The sequence below is a fragment of the Thamnophis elegans genome, chromosome 2, assembly GCF_009769535.1.
Source record: "Thamnophis elegans isolate rThaEle1 chromosome 2, rThaEle1.pri, whole genome shotgun sequence".
Taxonomy (NCBI): Eukaryota; Metazoa; Chordata; class Lepidosauria; order Squamata; family Colubridae; genus Thamnophis; species Thamnophis elegans.
The window spans coordinates 35,981,389-36,004,460 of NC_045542.1; the positions used below are offsets into that span (position 1 = coordinate 35,981,389).

General features: G+C 41.6%; 1 protein-coding gene across 1 annotated transcript; it reads left to right on the forward strand.

Annotated features, from left to right (window-relative positions):
- The first annotated feature begins 806 nt into the window (after nt 1–806).
- Nucleotides 807–20,179, forward strand: RHEBL1 (RHEB like 1). Its single transcript, XM_032211116.1, has 8 exons — nt 807–887; nt 5,723–5,794; nt 10,747–10,814; nt 11,336–11,418; nt 12,564–12,620; nt 14,006–14,053; nt 15,772–15,856; nt 17,143–20,179. The coding sequence occupies exons 1-8, from the start codon at nt 836–838 to the stop codon at nt 17,230–17,232; spliced, it is 555 nt and encodes a 184-aa protein (XP_032067007.1). The 5' UTR covers nt 807–835; the 3' UTR covers nt 17,233–20,179.
- The last annotated feature ends 2,893 nt before the right edge of the window (nt 20,180–23,072 follow it).

A 23,072-nucleotide genomic window follows, 5' to 3' on the forward strand; every position in this document is an offset into this window, starting at 1 on the left:
AGGGAAGGGTGTTGCTACCTTCAGAACTGTCCGAGTTTGAAGGCATGTGAACCCAAAGGGAGAACCCTCTCCCCTTCACATCTTTAGGATTTTAGAATTAACTCTTTTGGCTTCGATGGGTTTATTTATTACAGATTCGATCCGCAATTAAGTGGTTCGAAGAGCCGGGGGGGGGGGGAGAGCAAGTCGGCGTGCCAAGCCACAAAAGGAAAAGGACAATCGGGGGAGAATCCGAGCACATGGCCGAGAGAAACACGCTGCGCATTTTTTATTCGGCATTTAAATTCCCACGTACGTTCCTCGGCGTCCACGCCCAAAGCGGGACACGTGCCGTGCGGTACCGCGAGCGAAGCCAACGCAAGGGAGCCAGCCAGTGCTTAAGTTCAGCGCAAAGAACACCCCTCCCCCCGCGCGCCTTTTCTTCCTCCCCGGGAGAAGCCAAAACATGGGCGGGCGCGCGGGCCGCCCGTGGCGCGCGCTTACGCTCAGTTGTGTTTGGAACCCACGCGGCTCTCTCTCTCTCTCTCTCCATTCTAGCCGCTCGCGCTTTTCATGAATGGAAAGCGAGAAGCCCTCAAGGCGCACGCGCCTCCTGCCGCGGGCCAATCAGAAGCGGCGGCTCTAAGGCCAGTGTTTTGGTCACGTGGGGCGTTTGTAGTTGCGGCTCTAGTCGGGCGGGCTCTTTTTATCGCTTGGCCCGCCCGCCTTGCGGTACCCACCCTTTCCTCTTCTTTCTCCCCCGCCCCTCCGCTACTACTATTACTACTACTAACCCTTCCGCCTCCCCCGCCCCCCCCCCGCGCGCTCGGTTGGCCTGGGAGCCGCTTGTCGGGCAATGCCGTTCGTGCGCTACCGAAAGGTGGTGATCCTGGGATACCGCTCGGTCGGTGAGTGGCGCTCTGCCCGGTCGGAGTGGAGGGGTGGTGGTGGTGGTTGTCCGCTGGGCGGGCACCACGTGGCAGGAGGTGCCGGGGCGGCTGCTCTCTTGCCGAGCTGGCTCCCGGGGAGCCGGGCGCAGGGCCGGGAGGAGGACGCGGGCGTGGACCTGGAAGCGGTTGGGGGGGGGGGATAGTTGGTGGAAGTTCGGCGGGGAACAAAGTGAGCGCTGTGGAAAAGGGAGCCGGGCGGGCGCCGGGCTTTGAGCACAAGCCGAATCGATGGCTGGGAGGAAAAAAGGGTGGTGTGGGGAGCGAGGGGAAAAGGGCGGCGGGTTTGCGCCGTTCCTTGAGCGCAGCAAGTCTGGGGCTGCCGGGGGTCGCCCGGCGGAGAGGCTGGAACGGGGCGGGAGTTTGCAGGCGAGGGGGATGGATGGATGGATAAATGGGAGGCGGGCGAGTGCCAAGAACGCCGGGGAGATCCCCACCTTTGGTCGCCCCGGTTGCTGGGCGGCGGCGGCGCGAAGAGCAACGGGTTGCGCGTGTGAAGTCGCGGAAGATGCTAAGCCGGAGGCTTGCATAAGCGCACCGTCGTGCCAACCGTACCTGCCCTACTGTCCCCATTTATTCGTACCCATTTCATACATACTCATTTTTATTTTTATACCTATTATCTTGTAAACGATTGGCAAATCAAATTAAAAAAATATTGAGAGTGGATCCGGATGCAGCTACTTTGGAGCGCTCTTATTGTTGTAGTGTTGGGCTGAGAACGGGTAGGGTGGGGTAGGGGGTCTGGTTGCAAGGAGAGTAATAAAAGAGTATGTCGCTATTCGAGCATCCATATTTTGGCGGCCACAATAGGGCGTGCTCTTTTGATTTCAAAAGAGGTGATTCCGAGGGTTTTGAAGCCTAGATTGGATAAACCCTGATTACTTGATTACTCTTCTAAATTGGCCAGAATGAAAACTGGTGGAAAGATCCGGTCAAATACACAATAGATCCCTTTGATGAAATGGTAGCCTTTGACTTTAGGTATAGGTTTAGGTATATATATTATAGGCTATGCTCCCTTGCTTTGTGGATTTCCTGTCTCTGAGCTTGAACTTCGTATATAGATAATTTATATCTCTCTGCCGTGGATCTCTTGTTAAAAAGGTGGAAATTTGCCTGATGAAAAAGTAGGGGAGAGGTGTAAAAGATTCCTGAGAAAGACACCGGGTGCCCTGCTTTGCGTTTTCGGAGAAACCTTTAGATACAGTCTTTTGGGGGGTGTGTGTGTGGAATTAATTGGGAGGAATGTGACTGAACAATGCACATGCTTGAATCCAGTGCTGCTCTTCTTATTAATGAACAACTTATTTTTAAACAGTCTCTGGAGATAGATTTTCTGCTCTTCGGGCCAAGGTTTAGCATTAGTAGCACATGAGTAGGCAAAACTTGCAAGTAGTGGGCAGCTATTTCCTGACCTTTACTAGTTTGTCCTCGGGGAGCTATTTGTGCCTACCCAATTCCCAACCCATCTGATCTCCTCTTCCCCTGAAGAGAAATGCAAGGAGTCACCCAGGCTATGTTTTCTATTAATCTATGTGCAGTGGGAGGCAGTCAGCAGAGGGCAAAGGTTATTCATGGGTGTCTGGATAGTGAAATCATTTGTTTCCTTGGATTAAATTTGCAACAGCTTCCCCCCCCCATAAAGTGATTATGTGAAAGACTCATCTGGGCACCTCTAGTATGAAAAGGTGTTTGAAAAGAATTGAGATTTTTGCCCCTCCTGCCCTAATGGATGCCTAACTTATGGACCCTGCTGAAAAGTGATGTGTATATTGAGCTGTAATGTATACACTTGGTTGATTAATCAACCATCTGTGCCTTCATTGAACAGATCAGAAGGTGGATTGAGATATATCATAACTGCTGCTGTGAGTTATTGCAAAAGAAAACCCTTCACATTTGGACTAAGAATTTGAATTACAAACTTATTTCATTGTACATTGGGCCTTATCTTTCTGAGGATGCTGTCATGTTTTGCTAGTTATGTGTATAAGCAGAGATTGATGGAATAGTACATCAACTATTGTATGTCTATGCCATGTTTCGTACAGGAGAGCCCAGGGTAGCCCCCATGATCCCACCCCTAAAATAGTTTTGTAAAATAAGGTCAGTCTGGAAGACAATAATTCAATGAAGTTCATACCTAAGAAAACAATCTCAGTTCTTTCTAACATAATAACATTACTATACTTATTCTCAAATTTTGGGCACCTCATTAATCTTCACTGCAACTGAAAAAAATGCAACAGCTCAGCATCCTAGCTTGCTGTAGAGTGTAGAGATTTAAAATAATGCACTGATATCCTAAAAGGAAGCTTATAATATAAATACTAAGTTTGGTAGGGTTAGCTATTGAATTAAATACTGCAATTTCTTTGTATTTTGTATATGCGCCACACTAAGATGTGCATCTGAGCCAAGTAGCTTAATATGGTAGAGGAACAGGTTGCCAAGAACAACATTCTAAATTCAGCTGTTGTGAATCTTGCTAAACAGTTCCTTGGCTAAGTGTGACTAAGCTTTGAAAATATACTTGTCTTCTCCTGATGATTTCTTGGTATCTACAGCTGGAAACTGTTGGCTAAATTACAGTGATGGATAGCAAAACTGTGATCAGCTGTTAGAGGAGTATGGGGAGCTCCTGATTTGATTGGGAAGAGGGGCATTGGAATGAATGAGAGTAGAAAAGCCTCCACTGTTCTTTCCTGGAAACATTCCCTTAGTGCAGGGGTCAGCAACCCACAGCTCTGGAGCCATATGTGGCTCTTTTATCCCTCTGCTGTGGCTCCCTGTCGCCAGTTGGCTCCACAATTGATAGGGCTTTTGGTTAGGACAGGTAGTTGAAAAAGAAGGCTACGCTAGGAGGAGACTCTGTGGTGGGGGAACCAGACTTCTGGTCGGCTCCAGAATTGAACTGGGGGCTTCCGGTTAGGATCTTTGTGGCTCTTTGAGTGTTTAAGGTTGTTGACCCCTGCCTTAGTAGCTGTCCAAACAGATAGGGCTGCTTTAATGAGTCACAAATAAGTTCATGCTCCTATGGCTTCTGTAGACCTCTAAATCAAATCTGCTTGTACTTGCATACTACAGTGGCACTGAGGAACTAATATTGGGATTTACTTTCTTTCTCATCCTTAACCGTAAATATAGTCTCAAAACTTATGAATTATGTGTCCTTTGTTGCTAATGTTTTTTTTAAACTTGATCCATGGCAGTGCATGGACAGACCTTGGATCTTCACCGTTACAACCTTATTTAGGTAGAACATTAATTGTCCGAACTATTTTGTTTGGTGGATTTGCTAGCTGAGGATAAAGCAAAGTTAAGTAGTTTGTGGTTTAATATCAGATCCTAGCTGTGGTTGTATGTGAACTAGGCTATTATGGTAAGAGGAACCAGAAGACTGATTTTAGTCCCACTTTAGGCATGAAAGATGGCTGGGTGACTTGGGCCAGCCCTATTCTCTCAATTTAACCCACCTCACAGGATTGTTGTGGGGAAAATAGGAGAAGGAAGAAGTATTAGGAATGTTTGTTGCCTTGGGTTAGTTATAAAGGAATAAATACCTGATATAAATCTGATAAACAATACTGTATAGTGAATTCAGTTGTATTTATTAATCTGGGATTTGGATTTAGCATGCTACATAAACTTGATCTACCTGTAATTACCTATGATGTGTCCAAAACTAATCTTCCAGTGAGAGAGCAGCACAGACTGCTTAGGTATATTCAGATACAATACTGGTATGCAGCACTGTACAGTAGTGTACCTATCTATTACCAAGGAGCCATCAGTGTTGGAAATGCAGCCAAGTATATCTCAGAACTGTTCAACATATCCTTCATACTTATTTTGATGTTAAATCTTCCAAAATTGAAATTCTAAATATAATTCATGATATAGCAGGATAGTTTAAGTGCTTCCTAAAAGAAATTGGAGGGGAGAATGTTATCAGTCAAAAAGTACATCATTATAGATGGTATGAAAGTCACTGTGATATTGACGGCTTTCCATTGGAAAAATAAATGCCTTATCTTCGTTGGGTTGATACAGTAGAATTATAGGACACAGCTGTATCTTTGATTAAGTTTACTGTAATTTTTTTGCTTGATTGTTGGGACCCAACCTGGGAGATGGGTGGCATGCATGTTTAATAAGATTTATTTGCATGTTTAAGATTTATTTAGAGTATCAGAAATGAGAAAAACCCTGAGATTTGGCTACAGAACTACTATTACAGTAGTTGTCCCAAGTATTGTATTCCAGTAGTGTAACTTAGACCCAGGAGAAGGAATCACATTATGCTTAAAGAATGGTAATCAGAAGTCTGCTGTCACTCAGACAATCCCAGTAATTCCAGATCGGTCACCAGTTCAAACATCTTGGAGCCCATTTTATCAGATGCATGCAGTTTGTATCATTTAATAAGTAAAAATGGGTTTATTCCTGTCCGCTCTCCTTCATACTTCTGATTTTAAACAATGGGATCAGAAAGTCATGAAATTCAAAAGCTACAGGGTGCAAAGTGAACAGGCTTCTAGTAGAGATTTTTTTTTAAAAAAAAACCTGTTCGTGGCAGACCCTCAAATCTGGTATGGAATGTAAACAATTTTTTATTTAATTCTCCCTTTTGGGTATGTTAATCTTAATAATTGCATTTTTCTCCTGTTACCCTGAACGGGGCAGTTTTCATTGCTGTGATCAGGGTGATGTTTTCTATTGTTCTAAATTATATTCTTCATCACCAATAAATCTCCACAGCAATAATTTCTTTTGCCACCTTTTCTCTTCAGGTAAGACATCTCTTGCTCACCAGTTCATTGATGGGGAATTTCTGGAATGCTATGACCCCACTGTGGAAAGCAGTAAGTGTGCTATTGCTGTGCTTTTATTAGATGTGTGTCTCTCCTCTTCCTTACTGGGAAGAAAATATGTTAGAGAGAGGTGTAGGGCTTGATCAATAATAAAGTTGGCTTATGTAACTTCGATTCCATGCCAAGGAAAGCTGTATTGGCATGTGTAAAGAAAAGATATTCATGTTAGAGTTGTGTTTGCTGGAAAGGAAGATGACCCTGATCCCCAAAGAGTTAATAAACAGGGAGAAATACACATGTCCTCTATATGCCCCACTTCCCTTTCTTCTTATCCTACTATTGCCATCTCTAGCTAAATCCAATCTTCAAGATTCCTTCTCCCAGTAAATGGTTCCAGTACACTTACCTATTAATTGGCAGGTGTATATCTGTATCTGCCAGCATCCATTCTCCATAAATGAAAGCCGGGATTCAAAACAAGTATAGATATAGTGAATTAATAATTAATTCTTTAACTGTTTGTAAAATAAGATGTCCCAATTATAAAGTTGATTGTGGAATCTCCTTCCAGCTGAGACCATAAGCGAAATGATGGGATAACGGAAGGGATATAGTAGTTTGGCAAAGGAAAGGGAGAAAATGCATATGGGTGGAGATGAAAGGAAAACCAGTGGTAGTGAACAAGAGAAAAGAAAAAAAACAAGAAAAGTTCTGTTTACATCTTACACAAAATTCACAATGAAACCCCTCCCAAGCTTTTATATTCAAACTATATATACTACATATAGCCAGGCATTTCAGCACCAGAGTCCTTTAGCCACTTACACCTCTACCCATTCATACCACATCTTCCTTCTATTGATTGCAGGGAATTTTCCTGCTCTGCCTTGTAATTCACATGATAGAGGTTTCCAGAGCTGCAGGTTCTGCAGATGATGAGTTCATGATGTTTTAATGTGGTTAAAGCAAAGAAGACATTTAGAGCATTTAAGAATGATGGGGATGCATTTTTTTTTTGGTCTTTCCAATCTCCCTTAAGAATACCCAACCATCTCCTAATACTGTAATGGCAACTGTTGGCAACATATTCCATGACTCTTCCTATTACAATTAGAAATTGTTATTAATACTATTAAAGTAACTTTCCATAACTGGATGCCTTCTAGATGTGTTAGGGGTATAGATCCCAGATTTCCAGTTGGCTGGAACTATGGAAGGGAGACTTGGGGAAGACAGTGATGGGATGTGTAAAGGGAGGGCAGCTTTTGTTTAGTCATTCAGACATTATTTCATTGAGCAGGAATTACTGTCTGGGCCTGTATCCATTAACTTGGAAGGAAGCAGAGTGAACCCAGTGGCCTAGCCGATGTATGCTCAAGTAAGATGTCCTCAAAAGAGAGATCAAAAGTAGCTCAAAAGAGAGATCAAAATGCATTCTCTTAATCTGTTGGGGACAATCTGGTACTCATCACTGAGAAATAGCACATGTCCTGTACTTTTATTCTTCTGGCAAGTCCCCTACATGTTCCAGATGTTTACGTTCTTAGAATCCAGTATATAAGAAAGAAGAACCTTCTCTCTTCCTGCCTGATCAAAACAATTTTGAACAGAGTCAAACAGAAAATTACAGACATGTTGACGTAAGCACAGTTCTGGGTATGAACTAATTTGATTGCTGAGACTAGAAAGGTATGACGCTGGTTATAAGTATATAGGACTGTACCACAGCCACATATATAATATATTGGTATAGATAGAACATATCTGCTATTTCTCAAATTTGACTAAAATCAGAAAAAATGTCTTTGGGGCAGAGCTAAAACATCTCAGAGTATTTGTTTTCTTTCGACGAACAAAGATTCAGTAGTACCTCTGCACTCATTTCCTGCTTTGCCACAAACCTTTTCCCCTGAACACCAGTCCTTTCCTGTTTTTGTAGGGGGTTACCCTTCCCGCCCATTTTATTCAAAGAACAAATTTAGGTGGTTGGAAAGCAGGTTTGCTTATAAATCTGTTGTTCTCTCCACTGAAATAGTTAATTTAGTTTCTAGGCTTAAGGCTCACATGTGCAGAGAGGAAGGTTTAACTAATGAAAGCATTTACTGGAGCCCAGCTATTTAACAATTTATTGTTAAAAGAGTCAATGTGTGTATACATTTGCCCAATAATTTCTCATAAATTGAACATTATTTATACAAGTCATCAGGGATGTAGTAAAAGCATTCTTCAGTCCCATTAGTTGTCTCTCCAATGAATAGAGCACCAGATTGCAATTTTGTTCCTCTGCTTCTTATAAACAGTATGTTTACCTAGGTTTTACCATACCTGTTGCATTACAGTAGCTCCTCTAAACCCTTGAATATGTCACTCAAGCCCCCTTAATTTTAATTAAATAGGACACCCTCTGGAGATGCTAGACAATTGCCCCATCATTTCATTTTGCCACCAGGATGTGTCGGCCTTCTTCCTTCCCGATATAAATTCTTACAGCTGATAAGTTGTCAGGTTGGTTTCTGCTGAAGATTTATTGCAATTGCTTTGCCAACTTCGGAAACATCGGCTACAACTAAACGTTGCTGATTTCTACCATGCTTTGCAAACAATAACCGCAATACAATTGCTTTGGCGGGTGAAGCAGCAAGAGGTATTAACAAAACACTCTTTAATTGCTATTTGTTTGGTTATTTATTTGCTTGCTTGCTGTCTTTTGAATGCCTCTGTTGGATGAGAGATTTCCTTCCAATGGGCCTCATTGGAAGAAAGTGCTGTTAGCTTCCCCCAGTATGATATTGGTTATAGAAAACAGAATGAGCTCAGACCTTGGGGAAGGAAAAAGCTGTCAGGCCTACAGGTAGTCTTTGACCTATGACCAAAATTGGGCCTGGAATCTCAATTGCTGAGTGAAGTGGTCATTAAGTGAGACATCAATGTGACCATTCCATAGCTCTCCCAGTTGTGGCTGTAAAGTGGAGCACAGGATTGTTTCAAGGACTGGAGGAGGCCCTGATGACTCCAACCTGTTCTTTGGCCCATAAGGCCCTGCAAGAGTCAGCCAGCTACAAGACTCATCAAGTTGGGCAAAACTGCTGTGAAGCAGCAGAAACTTCCACTGGTTACAGCCTCACTGTGTACATAAGTTTCCATGGGCTGGGAGACCTTGGCTGGCTACAGGATGTACTGGTATGTGCAAAGGTGTAACAGATCAGGGGGCCTTGGCTGGCTTTAGGGCCCAGCAATGTGCATAAATTGCTCCACTTACATTTGTGTTGTTCTCTAGCTGCTGATACACAGACCCAGCCGATCCTGGGCACAACCCTCCTCCGAAAGTCATCTCATGCTATTCCGCAACTGGCGCCATGCTTGCAATTATTTGGAAAGCTCTTCCAATTTACACAGGTTGCTTGGACCTGTAACTGTACAAAGCATTCCAATTGTAATTGAGTGGAGAGTGTGATCTTAAGTCCCATTGCACCCTAAAGGAGGAGTTCAACTTCCCTTCATGAACGGAAGTGAACCCCTTCTTCCAGGTGGAGAAACGTAGCTGCGATCTCCACGATTTAAGGATGTCAGTTCCCTTTGTCTGGCAATTCTTGCATCTAATCCCCAATCCCAAGAAGGAGTTCTCTCAGCAGGTGGCAGCAGTTTGCAACCTTCTCAACTGGCTTCTCCATTGACTTTTTGGGGAAGCCGGCAAAGAATATTGTAAATGATGATCAGATGATTATGGGTGGCAACCGGCCATAAGTGCGAACAGGTTACCAAGTGCTTGAAATGTAGTCATGTGACCATAAGTAGGATAAGTATAACATTTTATGATAGAAGTGCCTTTACAGGCTATAAAGCACCCCTCCTGAGACCATCATAACTTCAAAAACAAATGTTAAACAATCAAGGAACCACCAAGAACACTCCCACCAACATTGATAGGGAAAACCACTAGTATACAAAAATAAGAACAAACACCACTCCCTTCTAGCATTGATGATGTTAGCTAGTTTGAAACATCTGTGAGAGAACCACCAAGCTCGGAGAGTACCAAGGACCCCACAGATTGCTAAACAATTGCTCATAAGTCAAGGACTACCTGTAGTTCGAGGACAAGGCTGTCTCTGAGCGAAGGAAAAACAGAGACAACATAATCAAAATGACTCAAGTGCAGAGAAACTCAGGATGTTGCTGGATTTTTGGAAGGGATCTGAGAGGCTCAAGTCACACCTGTATCATCTACTTTTTTAATTTTTAAACTTTTTTTAAAGCACAAATAATACAAACAGTACATATACATCTAAATACAAAAAAAGACAAAAAAGGGGAAAAACACATATTACAGTGCACCCCCACTTCCCGGAGACCCTTCCCCCCCTTATATTTCTTAGATATGCAATATATTCCAATTGTGCCCTTATCCCCTCCAAAACGACACATATTCTTGAGTAGGTTTATTCCCTTTGCCTTCCACCAACACTGATTTTATAAAATCCCCCCATATTTCATTATAATTATTTACTTTAATCATCTCTTTTTAAAGTTTAATTTCTGTTGTTAATTTATCATTTTTTGCCATACTCCAAATTTCATTTTACCACTCATTTGAATATCCCAATTTCGTCCCCAATATTTAGCCATCACTAATCTAGCTGCCATTATCAAATTTACAATCAATTCCTTTTTTGTTTCATTTATATCCAGTTTTTTCACCAGCAACAGTAATGCAATCCTTGATGACATGTCTAGATTTACATTCAACAGTACTCTAATTTCTCTAAACACCATGTCCCATATTTTTGTGCACTATCACAATCCCACCACATGTCTTTATATGTTCCAACCTCTTTCTTGCACCTCCAACAAATATATGTATATGTACCAGCTATATGATTTAATTTACGTGGTGTTAGGTACCACCTCCATATCACTTTATATCCATTTTCCTTAACTCTAACTCATATATTCTTATATACTCTTCTATTCCAAATACTTTCTTCCTTCTCTTTTGTTTTAAGCTTACAACAAAATGTTGATGGTGGGAAAAGATGAATTCCAGTTGCAGCTTGTGGACACTGCGGGACAGGTAATTCCCCCCCCCCCCATCATTTCAGGTACAAATGGGAGTGTGGCCTTCCCTGCTCATCACCTGTCATAAGACATAAATGGCTTGCATCTTAATGTGCTGGCTTTGGAGTTGCAGTTGGGGTAGTGGATGATGTCTCTTTAAGATTCATTAATCTGAATTTTGATAATGTCCCTTGAGGGTCAAACAATCATCTCAGAGCTTCGATCCGCTGACTTAAACTCAGCTTTCACGAATTACTTATTCAGAAAAGCATATATGCACTTGGCATTAGAAATGATCTGTTCCTGAATTAAAAATTCCCCCTAGTTGGTATACAGCAGCAGTACCCAACTTTTTTGCCATCAGAGACTGGTTTTGTGGAAGATAATTTTTCCATGCACTGGGGGGAGGGGGGTGGTTTTGCTTTTGCTTGCTTGCCTGCTGTTCACTTATAGCTGTGTGCCCCAGTTCCTAACAGGGATTGAGGGCCCTGTCATAGAGTGATACAGACTTTTCTTCTGTTTTTTTTTTTTGTCCAGGATGAATACACTATCTTGCCTCACTCGTTTATCATTGGCATCCATGGCTATGTGCTGGTCTATTCGGTCACATCTCTCAGAAGGTAAGAGGGCACAGATAGAGCGTGATTACAAGGCAGTTGGACAATAAGGTCCTGATGAAAACAAGGGAATTGTCTGAATTCTGTAAGGGTCTTGAAACAAAGAAGTCCTTCCCAGGGATGAAATGCTACCGATTTGGACCGGTTCGTCTGAACTGGTAGTAAAAAAAAATGCTACTGCTTCGGGCAAACCAGTATTTCCAGTGATCAGCTGTGATGCATGATTTATATTAGCTAGAATTGCCAGATTTCCTGCTTTCTTGCTAGTCTTAAAATCGTGCAGCACGGCAGATCCCCCCCCCCCCCCGCTGTTCTACTTATCTGGATGGCTTCAAAATGTTCCTCCGCTAAAACACACGTGCACAAAGCACACATGCACATACAGAGTGTGCTTGGTAGCAGACTCACAGAATCGGTAGCACACTGCAGAAGATTTCACCGCTGGTCCTTCCCTTAATACAGATAGTCCTTGACTTATAACCATTGACTTAGTAATCGTTCAAAATTATAAGGACACTGAAAAAAGTGACTTATGACCATGTCTCACACTTATGACCTTTGCACCATCCCCATAATCAGATGATCAAAATTAGGGCTCTTGGCAACTAGCATGTATTTAGGATGGTTGCAGTGTTCCACGGTCATGCAATCAGCCTTTGCAACTTTCTGACAAACAAACTTGATGAGGGAAGCCAAAATCATTCAACAACCATGTTACTAACTTAACAACTCTGGCAAGAAGTTGTAAAATGGGGAAAAACTCATTTAACAACTATCTTACTTCGCAACAGGAATTTTGGGCCCAGTTGTCGTAAGTTGAAGACTATATTTGCAAGACCACAGAAATGGGTTTGCGAAAGATATTAAAGGCTTGGAATTAGTCTCTCTAAGCCCAGGTTTGTCTAACTGGAATGCTGCCTTCATATACCATCCTGCCTTGTTTTTCAGTCACCTTGAAATGCTTGTTTAGCATTTTGTTTTGTTATCTTCTAATCAAACATTCAGATGCACACTATATTTTCCTGGTTAATGGCTTCCTATCTATAAGGGGCATTTTGGGGATAATGTTTTAAAATGCTTTCTAGCAATCCTTGGCTCATACTAAAAATATAAAAAGCTCTTCTAATCTTCTTTCTTGCCTTTCCCAGTTTTCAGGTGGTGAAGTCTCTGCACAGCAAGTTACACGAAAGTAGAGGGAAGACAAGGTAAACATTAACATGGCAGGTCAGGAAAGAATGCAACTCTTAAGGCAAGACATTCAAGCATATTACTAGGGAACCCTTGTCTGAAAGGATGGGGTAGGGAAAGGTTCAGTGGCTTCCCAAATCTGTGTAAACATTGGGAAATGTTAACTACAAATTCTCTCCCAGAAATAGATTTCAGACTGAACAACATTAGTACAATAAGCTACCTCTAAATGATGACACTTTTTAGGTTTACAAAAAAAACCCAAAAGTTTTGCCTAGAATGTAGTGATACCAATAGAGAACTGGATTCCTCTGAGCATGTTTAAACAGCATTTCCCTCTCTAGTGTTTCGGAACCTCTTCAAATTGCAGATGCGTGAACTTCAACTTCCAAAATTTGCCAGCCAGCCTGCTAGCTGGGGAATTCTGGGAGCTAAAATCTGCATGCCTTAAAACATGCAGAGGTTGTGAAACATTAAACCAGGGAGTAAGCTTAGAACATGTAAAATGACAGGTGTATTTTTAAAAGTATTTTCATTTAAGGCATAGGAAAGGATTTATTGGGAAATGCAGATTGTCCTCAATTTACAATCATTCCTTTAAATGTCTAAGGAGATCCTCAGTCATCCAGGTCATGGTTGTCCCAAAGGTGCTTTTTTCAAGAGGCAACTGGACTTTCTGGTTTTCTTTGAAGACATTTCACTTCTCATCTAAGAGCTGAAGAAGCTTCTTGAATGTGAAGCAAAACATCTTCAAAGAAAAACCCAAAAGTCCAGTAGCCTCTTGAAAAAAGCACCTTTGGGATAATCATTCATTTAGTGACACTTTGATGTTACAACAGGACTGGAACCAGGGACTTACAGTCTGTTCTCACACCTGTTGTAGCATCCCCACATGATCAGAATTTGAGCGCTTGGCAGCCTGCATATATATTTTAAGATGGTTGCAATGTCCTGGGTTCATTCAATCCCCATTTGCGACTTTCTCAGTCTGCTTCTGATAACCATAGGGGATTTGGGGGGAGCCAGATTTGCTAAATGACCGTGTGATTAACAATTGGAGTAATTCATTTAATCACTGTGGCAAAAAAAAAGTCGCAAAATCTGATGCAACTCAGTTAACAACAGCCTTGGTTAACAACAGAAATTTGAGCCCCAATTGTGATTGTAAGCCCAGGACTACCTATACCTTCAATTGCAGCTCCATGCAAGGGCCAGGTGCACCTTTGACCAGAAATTCAGAACTATTCCAGCCATAGGCAGAACTATCCCAGCCATAGGCAGAATTGTTGCGTTTAGTGACCTCCTTAGATAGGACTATGGAAGTTGTGAGTGAAGCGGGATGACTTTTCTGTTTAGCATTACAAGAAGCAACTTTTAGAAATATTCCTCCTTTGTTTGGCAGGATGCCTGTAGTGCTTGTTGGCAATAAAGCTGATCTGTCATTAGAAAGGTAAGAACTTTTCTCTATTGTTTAAGAAATGATAGCCGGGGAATAAGAATAGAAATAGCTTCAGTCTCTTTAAAAGATTGGCTGTAAACTGAGTCATTTTCCTTTCTATAAAGGAGTCTGAACTATAGAATCAGAGCAGACAGCCTGTCTGGCTGGAAGAATTTTGGAAGTTTTGGAGCATGTTTGCAGAATAATTGCAATGTACAGGAATGGGGCTGGTGGTGGTTTAGTTTTAGTTACTTATTCCTAAACGGGCTTCCTTCTTTCATTCTCTCACCATAAGTTCTAATCTCTCCTGGCATTTTTTTTAAAGCAAGCTTAGAACAAAGGTTGTCACTGCCTTCTCTCAGGATGTGCTTTGATTTCCCTATAATCCTGAAAAACTTTTCTCAAATTAGTTTTCACATACTTTCTTTCGACTGACATTCCTGGGCAGCCACTTTTTCTCTCTGCTTTTATGAATAGCACACTGTATGCACCAATGGCTGCATCCACATTCCTGCCATTCCAAAGAAGAGAATTTTATCTTAATTGGCCCCTTTTGTAAATAATAATAAACTCTAGGGATAGGGCAGTGTGTTTCTGAAATGTTTATCTACATCAAATCTTTAGAGAGAAAAAATAGGTACATTGGGGTTTTTTTAATTCAGAGAGTTAAGATAAAGTACAAACTTTAAAAAAAAAGAAAATAAATTTTACAAAAACAAAAATAATCAAAATATTAAAAAGGAAAATATGCATTAAAAAGGCAAAAGGCAGAAACACACACATATGTATATTATCCACTCTAGTAGAATACTGATAAATATATTGCAACGATATTAGTTCCCCCCATCCCTTGGGAAGCAGGCCCAAAATGTATAAACCTCTACATTTGTTTGCAACCAATTTGACCTGTCATCTATCTACTATGTATAAAAGCAAACTGTTTAACAAGTGAACCAACAGCAAAGTTAAACTTCAAAGCCCTCTGTTAACAATCTATTATTGCATTTAACTCTCAGTGGCTTCTTATCTACCATAAATCACCACAATCATTATCTCTGCATTGCTTTTAACTCAATTCTTATGGATGTAAGGTTTTTGAAAATTAGCATTGAGTGAAAGAATAGGATTTGGGTGTTTACAAACTCCCTTATGCGGAGTGGAAAATAGTGTAGGGAAGTCCTGCTATAGTGTTGATCTGTTATGATCTTTATGCCGTGATTCTTTTTTAATTAAATTTTAACAAAGAAAATTAGGTAATTAAAAGTAAAGGTTTCCTCTGCCCAGTCATGGCCGACTTTAGGTGTTTGCGCTCATCTCCGTTTCTTAGCCGAGGGAGCCAGCATTGTCTGAAGACACTTCTATGATCAGGTTGCCGACATGACAGTACACCTAGGGGCACGGATGTTAACATAAATCCAGGATACATATAGAGAAGAAAACAAGCAAGAAAAAATACAGAAAATACAAAAGAAATCTTTGCTATATACCAGTGATGGCTAACCTTTTTCTCTTCACGTGCCGAAATCGTGCACATGTGTGAATCAGTATTTCAGATTATAGCCTACTGCTGTTGAGGTTATAATATTTGCGTCCATAAAAGTTATAGACTTGTCTGAGATGGGCATCATACAAGTTTGATGAATAAATAGAACACCCACCCATTCCCGAAGTTGATTGCAATATGACAGTGTTGATGAGGTTTTGTTTTATTTAAATTTATTTATTTTTAGTCGTCAGGTAAAGACGGATGAAGGCCGGAAACTTGCTGATTCATGGGGTGCTGTGTTTTTGGAATCCTCAGCAAAAGAAAACCAGGTATTACTCTGATTTCACCTAAATTAAAGGGGGGTGGGGAATAATATCTAAAAGCCATAAAAATACCACTTCAAATGCCCACTTAAATCCATTGTGCTTTCTGCAACAAACTAAGGATTTTTTCACAAGTTTAATTTTGAACTAAATGAGTGCATGGGTTGAATTCCGCCTTGAAGAAAAATGTAGCTAAGAGTCTTTTTTTCCCCAATGTCTAACTATAAGCAGATAATTGTGTTCTTTTGTTATATTTCTTAGTAATTATTTCACCAATCCAAGGCCCTCTAATGGAGAAAGGAGTGAGGTTGCTCTTCACTTGTCGCCTCAAAATAGGAGGGAAACCACCAAAATAGTATAGCAATAGAATACCAGCCAATGTGACAAGGGGTCAGTAATATTAGGAATATTGTGGGTTAAGGCACCAAGCTAGAAACCGGGAGATGGGGAGTTCTAATCCTGCCTTAGCTATGAAAGCCAGTTGGGTGACTTTGGGCCGGTCACACTCTCTCAACCCAACTTACCTCACAAAGTTGTTGTTGTGTGGAAAACAGGAGGAGGGAGTCCCAAAAGTGCTTTTTTCAAGAGGCAATGGGACTTCCTTGTTTGGATTGGACCACTTGATAAATGCATGGCACAACATAGGAGAACAAACCCATCAGAATGAGATTCAGCAGTCCATCTGCATTTAAAGGACAAAGGCCATACTTTTGAAGACAACAAAGTCCACATTTTGAACAGAGGGGACTGCTGGTTTGAAAGAGGGGTCAAAGAGGCCATTTGGGTCAAAATTGAACAGCCCTTTCTCAACAGAGAGGGAGGGATACAACATCATCTATCTCCAGTCTACAACACAGTCCTTTCAACAGTTCCAAGAAGGCGCCACACCTTCACACCCATTTGCATTACTCAGATGAGGGCACAGATAGCCTCAAAGACTCTCTAAAAGAATGCAAATGACCAGCTGTCTGCAAGCAGTATAAATCCTTGCATTCCCCACCACCCATTCAGAACTGAAGAAGCTTTTTGGATGAGAAGCGAAAGGTCTTCAAAGAAAAACCAGAAAATCCAGTTGCCTCTTGAAAAAAGCACCTTTGGGGCAACCATGACCTGGATGACTGAGAATCTCCACAGACAGGAGGAGGGAGGTATGCTGGATATGTTAGCCATCTTAAGTTATGGATAAAAACAACAAAAGGATACAAATAAATAAAAAGTTCTCTGTTGCTTCTTAAACACAGTTGTAAACTTTTCTCTTGGAGTGACTCTGACGCCATCTTTCTTCCCTGTAGATGACTCAAGGTATCTTCACAAAGGTCATTGAAGAAATTGATCGTGTGGACAATTCCTATGGCGAACAGCGCAATTGCACCATAATGTGATGTTGCTTTCCCCCATCTGATGCTGCTCGGCCAGTGGGTGGATGGGGGTAAAGCACAGACCCAGGCCAAATCAGGGCAGGTGTTGTGGCTACCTAGAATCCTGATCAACAGGCCTGAACCAACTTACGGGTAACTCACACAAAGATACAATCATACCTCATCACTGGTCCTCCATGGGAGGCAGCCATGTTTTGCACATTAGTTTGCTGGAAGCAATCCATGTATGTATTTCCTGTACATATATGTATGTATGTGTATATGTGTAACGTATTGCCAAATGTTTACAGAAGTGGGAGCCACAATAGGATCTAGTTATGATTTGTCATATAGGGACTTGTCTGTGTATTTATAACAAAAATTACAATCAGCCTACCCGTTTACAAAAGGAACTGTTCACAACTCAACATAACAGAGAGGCAGCTGAATGTAATGTTTCCTGAGTGGGATCCGCTAAAGACCAGTACTTTTGTTTTGATAGTTTTGTTTTGGTGATAGCTGAGCCTTGGACCCAGATGCGTAAGTCAGTTTTCAGTTTGTAGCTCTTGCAACACGTGGCCTTATTTTTTTTATCAGGGTGAAATTTCATGCTGCAGCCTGGATCCAAAGTCATTTTTTTCTTTGATAGAAATCAATGTGGTTGAGGTCTTAGCGATGCTTAGTCAACTTTTCTTTGGTTATATGCAAATAAATATAAACTTCTTTTAAGAATGATATTTTTTGTGGAGGAGGAGAGAACCTTTCATTACGTTTCAGTGCGTTAAACTCTGTCCTAATTGCATTGAGCCTCTTTGTATAGCAGCTATCTAGCTTGGCTTAATAGTATATTTTAAAAAAAAAGCAAGATAAAATGGATGCACCCAAGCTTAACTAATGTTTCCATGTCTTGCCTATAATTGTGGCCTCTTTTTGGAGGCTTTTTGAAATGCTGCAAAGGAGTTTGTAAGGCGGTAGCTGTAAAAGGGATTGTAAAAGTGGCAGCAGTGTTTCTCAAAACTTGGCAACATTACGTTGTGTGGATTCCAACTCCCAGAATTCCCCATTGGGTAGTTTTGCAGTTGAAATCAAACAAATCTTAAAATTGGCATGTTTGAGAAACGCTGGGTGACAGGATAGAATTATATATTTCATTGTTCTTTGATGGTGGGGAAAACTGGAAAGGGAGGCAGCTTTTGTGAATATTTTTCTATAAAATCCTGTGAAACGCTGCATGACCATGCTAAGGTGCATAAGCAAAGCTAAGGAGCAATTTGAGCTGAAACTTACAGCTTTCGACTTCCCTTTTACGAAGCTGCCTTTTGCCTTGAATTAGGCATGTTAGCTTAATAGTGTGACATACATACACAGGTGCCTGTGTTTGTGTAGATAGATGTATATATATAAAAATGAAAAAATGAAGCTTTTTAAAGTGGTTTCTTGTTGTCTAGGACGTGTCTAGCACAGGGGTCTCCAACCTTGGCGACTTTAAGCCTGGCGGACTTCAACTCTCAGAATTCCCCAGCCAGCAAAGTTGCCAAGGTTGGAGGCCCCTGGTCTAGGGAATGGCCAGTCTCTCTGTTGATCACATGCTTAGTCTGAGCCTAAACAGCATCCCTGTGATTTTCCTTTGGCGTCTTTGGTTGACTTGACTGGGCACACACAAGCATTGCATTGAATGCTGGGAATGGGATTCCAGGCTGAAACTGAGCTCTGAACACTGAAGGGAATGAGGGTGCCTAAGCTTTGTGGACCGCAGGGTAGTGAGCCTTTGGAAATGAGTTCTCCAGTGAAGCACAATAAACTTTAATCTAGAAAAAGTGTGGAGAGAATTGCTTTGATGTTGCGGAATGTTGTGTGCATCTCAGCGGCCATAGACTGATCAAAAGCACATCCTTTATTTTCATAGTTCTTCCTGGCAAAAGCTGGCACTCTGTGCTGAGGGGACCTGAACCTTGGGCCCATCCTCACCTTTTTCTGCAGTCCCTACAAAACTATTTTCCAGATGAAATATTTTTCTTTTGGATTTGTTGTGCCAGTGCATATGTTCGTTTCAGTGATGGTATTTTTTTGGAAAATCTTCTTTCTTTTAAATATGTTCCCAGAATGCTTTTTGCAAGCCCATTAGGAATGCTTTTATGTATTCAGAATATATGAAATTGGATGCATGGATAGGGAAAGGAATGGATGGATACAAGATTATTGTTGAAAATCCTGGTTTGGGAGGAATAGTCTCCTTGTACATTATCTTCAGTTGTAAAAAATTGCTTTTTTTTAATGAGTGTTTTGAGCCAATAGATTTATGGCTCTCAGAATGAGTCCACCTGATCCCTGTACTTGGCCATTTCATAAGGAATTTCTTTTGTATTTTATTGGGACTTCCAGGAATTCCTGTTTCTTTGTGTTGTTGCTCCATTTCTTGCAGTGCTGACTATTTTCCCCAGATCTTGTTTTGAACTCTAAAAACCTTCACTCCAGATTTCTTCCCTTCCCGTTAGGAATAAATGTGACTATTATTGCTAGCTTAGAGGGAAACGTGTATACCTTGATCCACATCTTTTGTCATCTGATTCTTTTTCGATAGACTACAGCCAGGGCTGAAATACCTCACTTGTCTTATTCTCTGGATCCTGTAGCGTTTCCCCCATTAAACCAGATGGTGATGTAGTATCTCAACAAACCCCTGTATTATTGTATTATACATATTATTGGATAGAAAAGTAGCAGCTTGCAATCTGGCTGTCAGTTTAAGTAGGAAGAGAGTTGTGGCTTTCCATGCCAAAATATCTCAAATTGCATTGCAATAAACTAAAATAAATTGGCAAATTCTCTTCACGGAAGCTGATAGATGGCGTTTTCTTGGCCAGATTTAGGATTTCTAATTAAAAGTGAACTTTCCAAATGAGGCTTTCCAGGAGTTTTGAACTTAATTGTCCTTGCATCCATGACGCCTTGCTTTCAAACCGTGGGTCAGTTAAGGAGAGGGATGGGAGGTAAGCAATAAGCAGGGTGGGAGGGGGGAAATCCAGGGGTGTTAGCAAATCCAGGTTCTGCCATTCAGAATGTTGGCTGGCTTTGCTGGCCAGCATCTCTCTCAAGGATTTGGATGCTGAGGGCTTCTTTCCAGCAATATCACCTGCTTGGAAAGTCTAGTCCGGGAGCCAGAGGAGATGTTTAAAATAGTGCAGGCTGCCTCTATAAGCTCACTTAGTTGTGGAGTGTTCCCCTTGCCGTTCGAAGAGCTGTACTCTGTTACACAAGTTACATGGTTGCTTGCATTCTTTGGAGGAAGCCCCGAATGGGGTGAACTTCAGCCTCTTTATCTGCCCTAGAAACTAGTGTTACAAAGCTGTCTTCCTTTTGAATGCCAGTTCCCTTGGGGCTGTTTTAATGATGAAAATGTAGAGCATGCTTCCTATGAAATAACTGTTAATGCTAGCTGTGAATTGCAGCGTTACAGAGACTACACAGTTGGGAAAGGCTGTGTCACATGGGTATCTATATCTCTCTTACTGCCATGCCCTGGATACTCGTGATTAACAAGATTGAATTTGATAAATCCATGTGTTTCATTTTGAATCTAGTCTGTTTGGTGTCTGTGAAGGGCGGTCTTGTAGGTATTCTTATGACTGGTAAGATAGATCTTGCCTCTTCAAAGGGCTTGTCATACAGGCCCGCTCAATTCCCTGGCCCAATCGGTGTTATGGTAGGTGTTATGTGGTGTAGCATCTCTTTCTGTAAAGGTGGGTCTATAATTTTGTTTTGCAAATCATTAGGAGGCTTCGGTTGCATTGTAAGAAGCATTCTGGAAATAAAGATGATACCAGAGTTTGTGTCTTGCTTTACACCGTCTCAGCTTTCCATTTTACCTTGTCCCACTTTCAGTGTAAATATTCTATTAAAACAAATCAAGATTTTAAATGAGATTTCTGTATTGAAATCAAGAATATGATTTGGGTGGGTGGTGGGTTGGGATGGCAGTAGACAATAGAACAAGGACTGGGAGGGAGTTTCCATGTTTTGCTTTGTTTCTGTAATTAAACTCTTGTTTTCCCTTATGACTTCAGCCTCCTAATTAAGGCTGCCTGTACATTCTGATTTATGTATATAAAAGGAGGAGGAAAGACTTTCAAAACGGTTTAAGGTTGCAAGAATTAAATTTGCACATTATACATGTGTAACATGTGCATGTAACCAGGTTTTAAGACTCACCATAAGGTTTTATGGGTTTAACAAGCCCCACAATTTAACAAGAGACACACACTATGGGGCTAGCACAGTATGTGGGCCAGGTCATTGATGCTACCTGAATTTGTTGGACATTGTAAAGGAGGTTTCCTTTACCATCGTGAGAACTGGAAGAAGCAACTTGAGCTTGATGATTTCTGTGGAGGTCCAGCTAAATGTCTTGTTTTGATGGTTAATCTCATGGTTAATATGAGCATGGCCCATATAGAGGTATCCAGACTTGGCAACTTTAAGACCTATGGACTTCAGCTCCCACCCAGAATTCCTCAGCCATCCTGGGAGCTGAAATCCACAAGTCTTTAAAGTTGCCAAGTTTGGATACCCCTGACCTATATGATCAATGACTTCCTGCCGTATTTTAGCCATAGCACACCAGGCCTATGTCTAGTGGAAAACGCAAACACAAATGCACCTCTACCTTTTTACCAGCTGTGTTGGGAACTTGGCAATGATCTGCCTTGCTGAGCACTCAAAATTGAAGTAGCTTTGGATTCCAGGCATCTTTGGTACTTGCTATGCTTTTTCCTGTTGCCAAGGATAAAACTAATTTGGTGCCAATTGCATCAATTACATTATTAGTATTGAGCCACTGCTATCCTGGTTTTGACTTGCTTTGAGGTAGCATCAACAGTCTTAAAGAATTCCCTGGGAACCAGCCTGAACCGACCTTTATTGCTTCCTCTTTCCCATATCTGACCTAAAGAGCTATGGGAGAGTTGATTACAGCCATTCATTTCAGGGATGGTGAGCTCCCCCATTTCCCTGACATCTTGCTTATGCATTAGGCTATGCTTGCTCCACTCCGTACTAAGTCAGGGGGTGGCTTGCGCTCTCCCATAAATCAGACCACCAATGCTGACAGCTATTCTTCTGGGTCAAGAGACGGCAACTGGTAACCCTCCAGATGGCTGAATTATAATTGCCAGCATTCCTCCATTGGCCCTGCTGGGAGTTGTACTTTAGCATCTGGAGGTCCCCAGGTCTTGCCCTGTTTGGAATTGGATATTTGTCAAGGGCTACGGTGGTCTACCATCATGCCAAGAACTAGAGCTTAGGGCACAGGGATGCAAAATAGGGATTGTTTCATTCTAGAGCAGGGTTGTCAAACTCACGTGATCACGTGACATATCATGACTTTCCCCCTTTGCTAAAATGGGGGTGGGCGTGGCCAGCGCGTGACGCATCTGGGCTGCGAGTTTGACACCCCTGTTCTAGAGAGATAGCAGCCATAGTAAAGTAGGGAAAGGGGGCTTTGGGATGATACAAGACAGAGCAAGGCATGTCATGTACCTTTCTCTGTGTCATTAAGGGCTGGAGGATACTTTCCTTGTATGGGAGTTTTCAATATCAAACCTGTGTTTGCAAATGGAGAAATTACTTCAGTCTACTAACTCTACTGGACCTTTACTTCCTGGAACCTCTTCTGCTCTTCTATCATTCTGGCCAGCCTCGTTGTTTGCTTAGAATCCACTCTGTTTTCATAATAGACAAATACTTTTATTGTACTAATATTCTTTTGCAAGGATAGGGGACTGATCTGTTGGCAACAAGTGTACAGCTTTTTAGAGGACAAGTCTGCAAACTTTATACTTGGGAATGTAAAATTAAGTGCTTCCGGA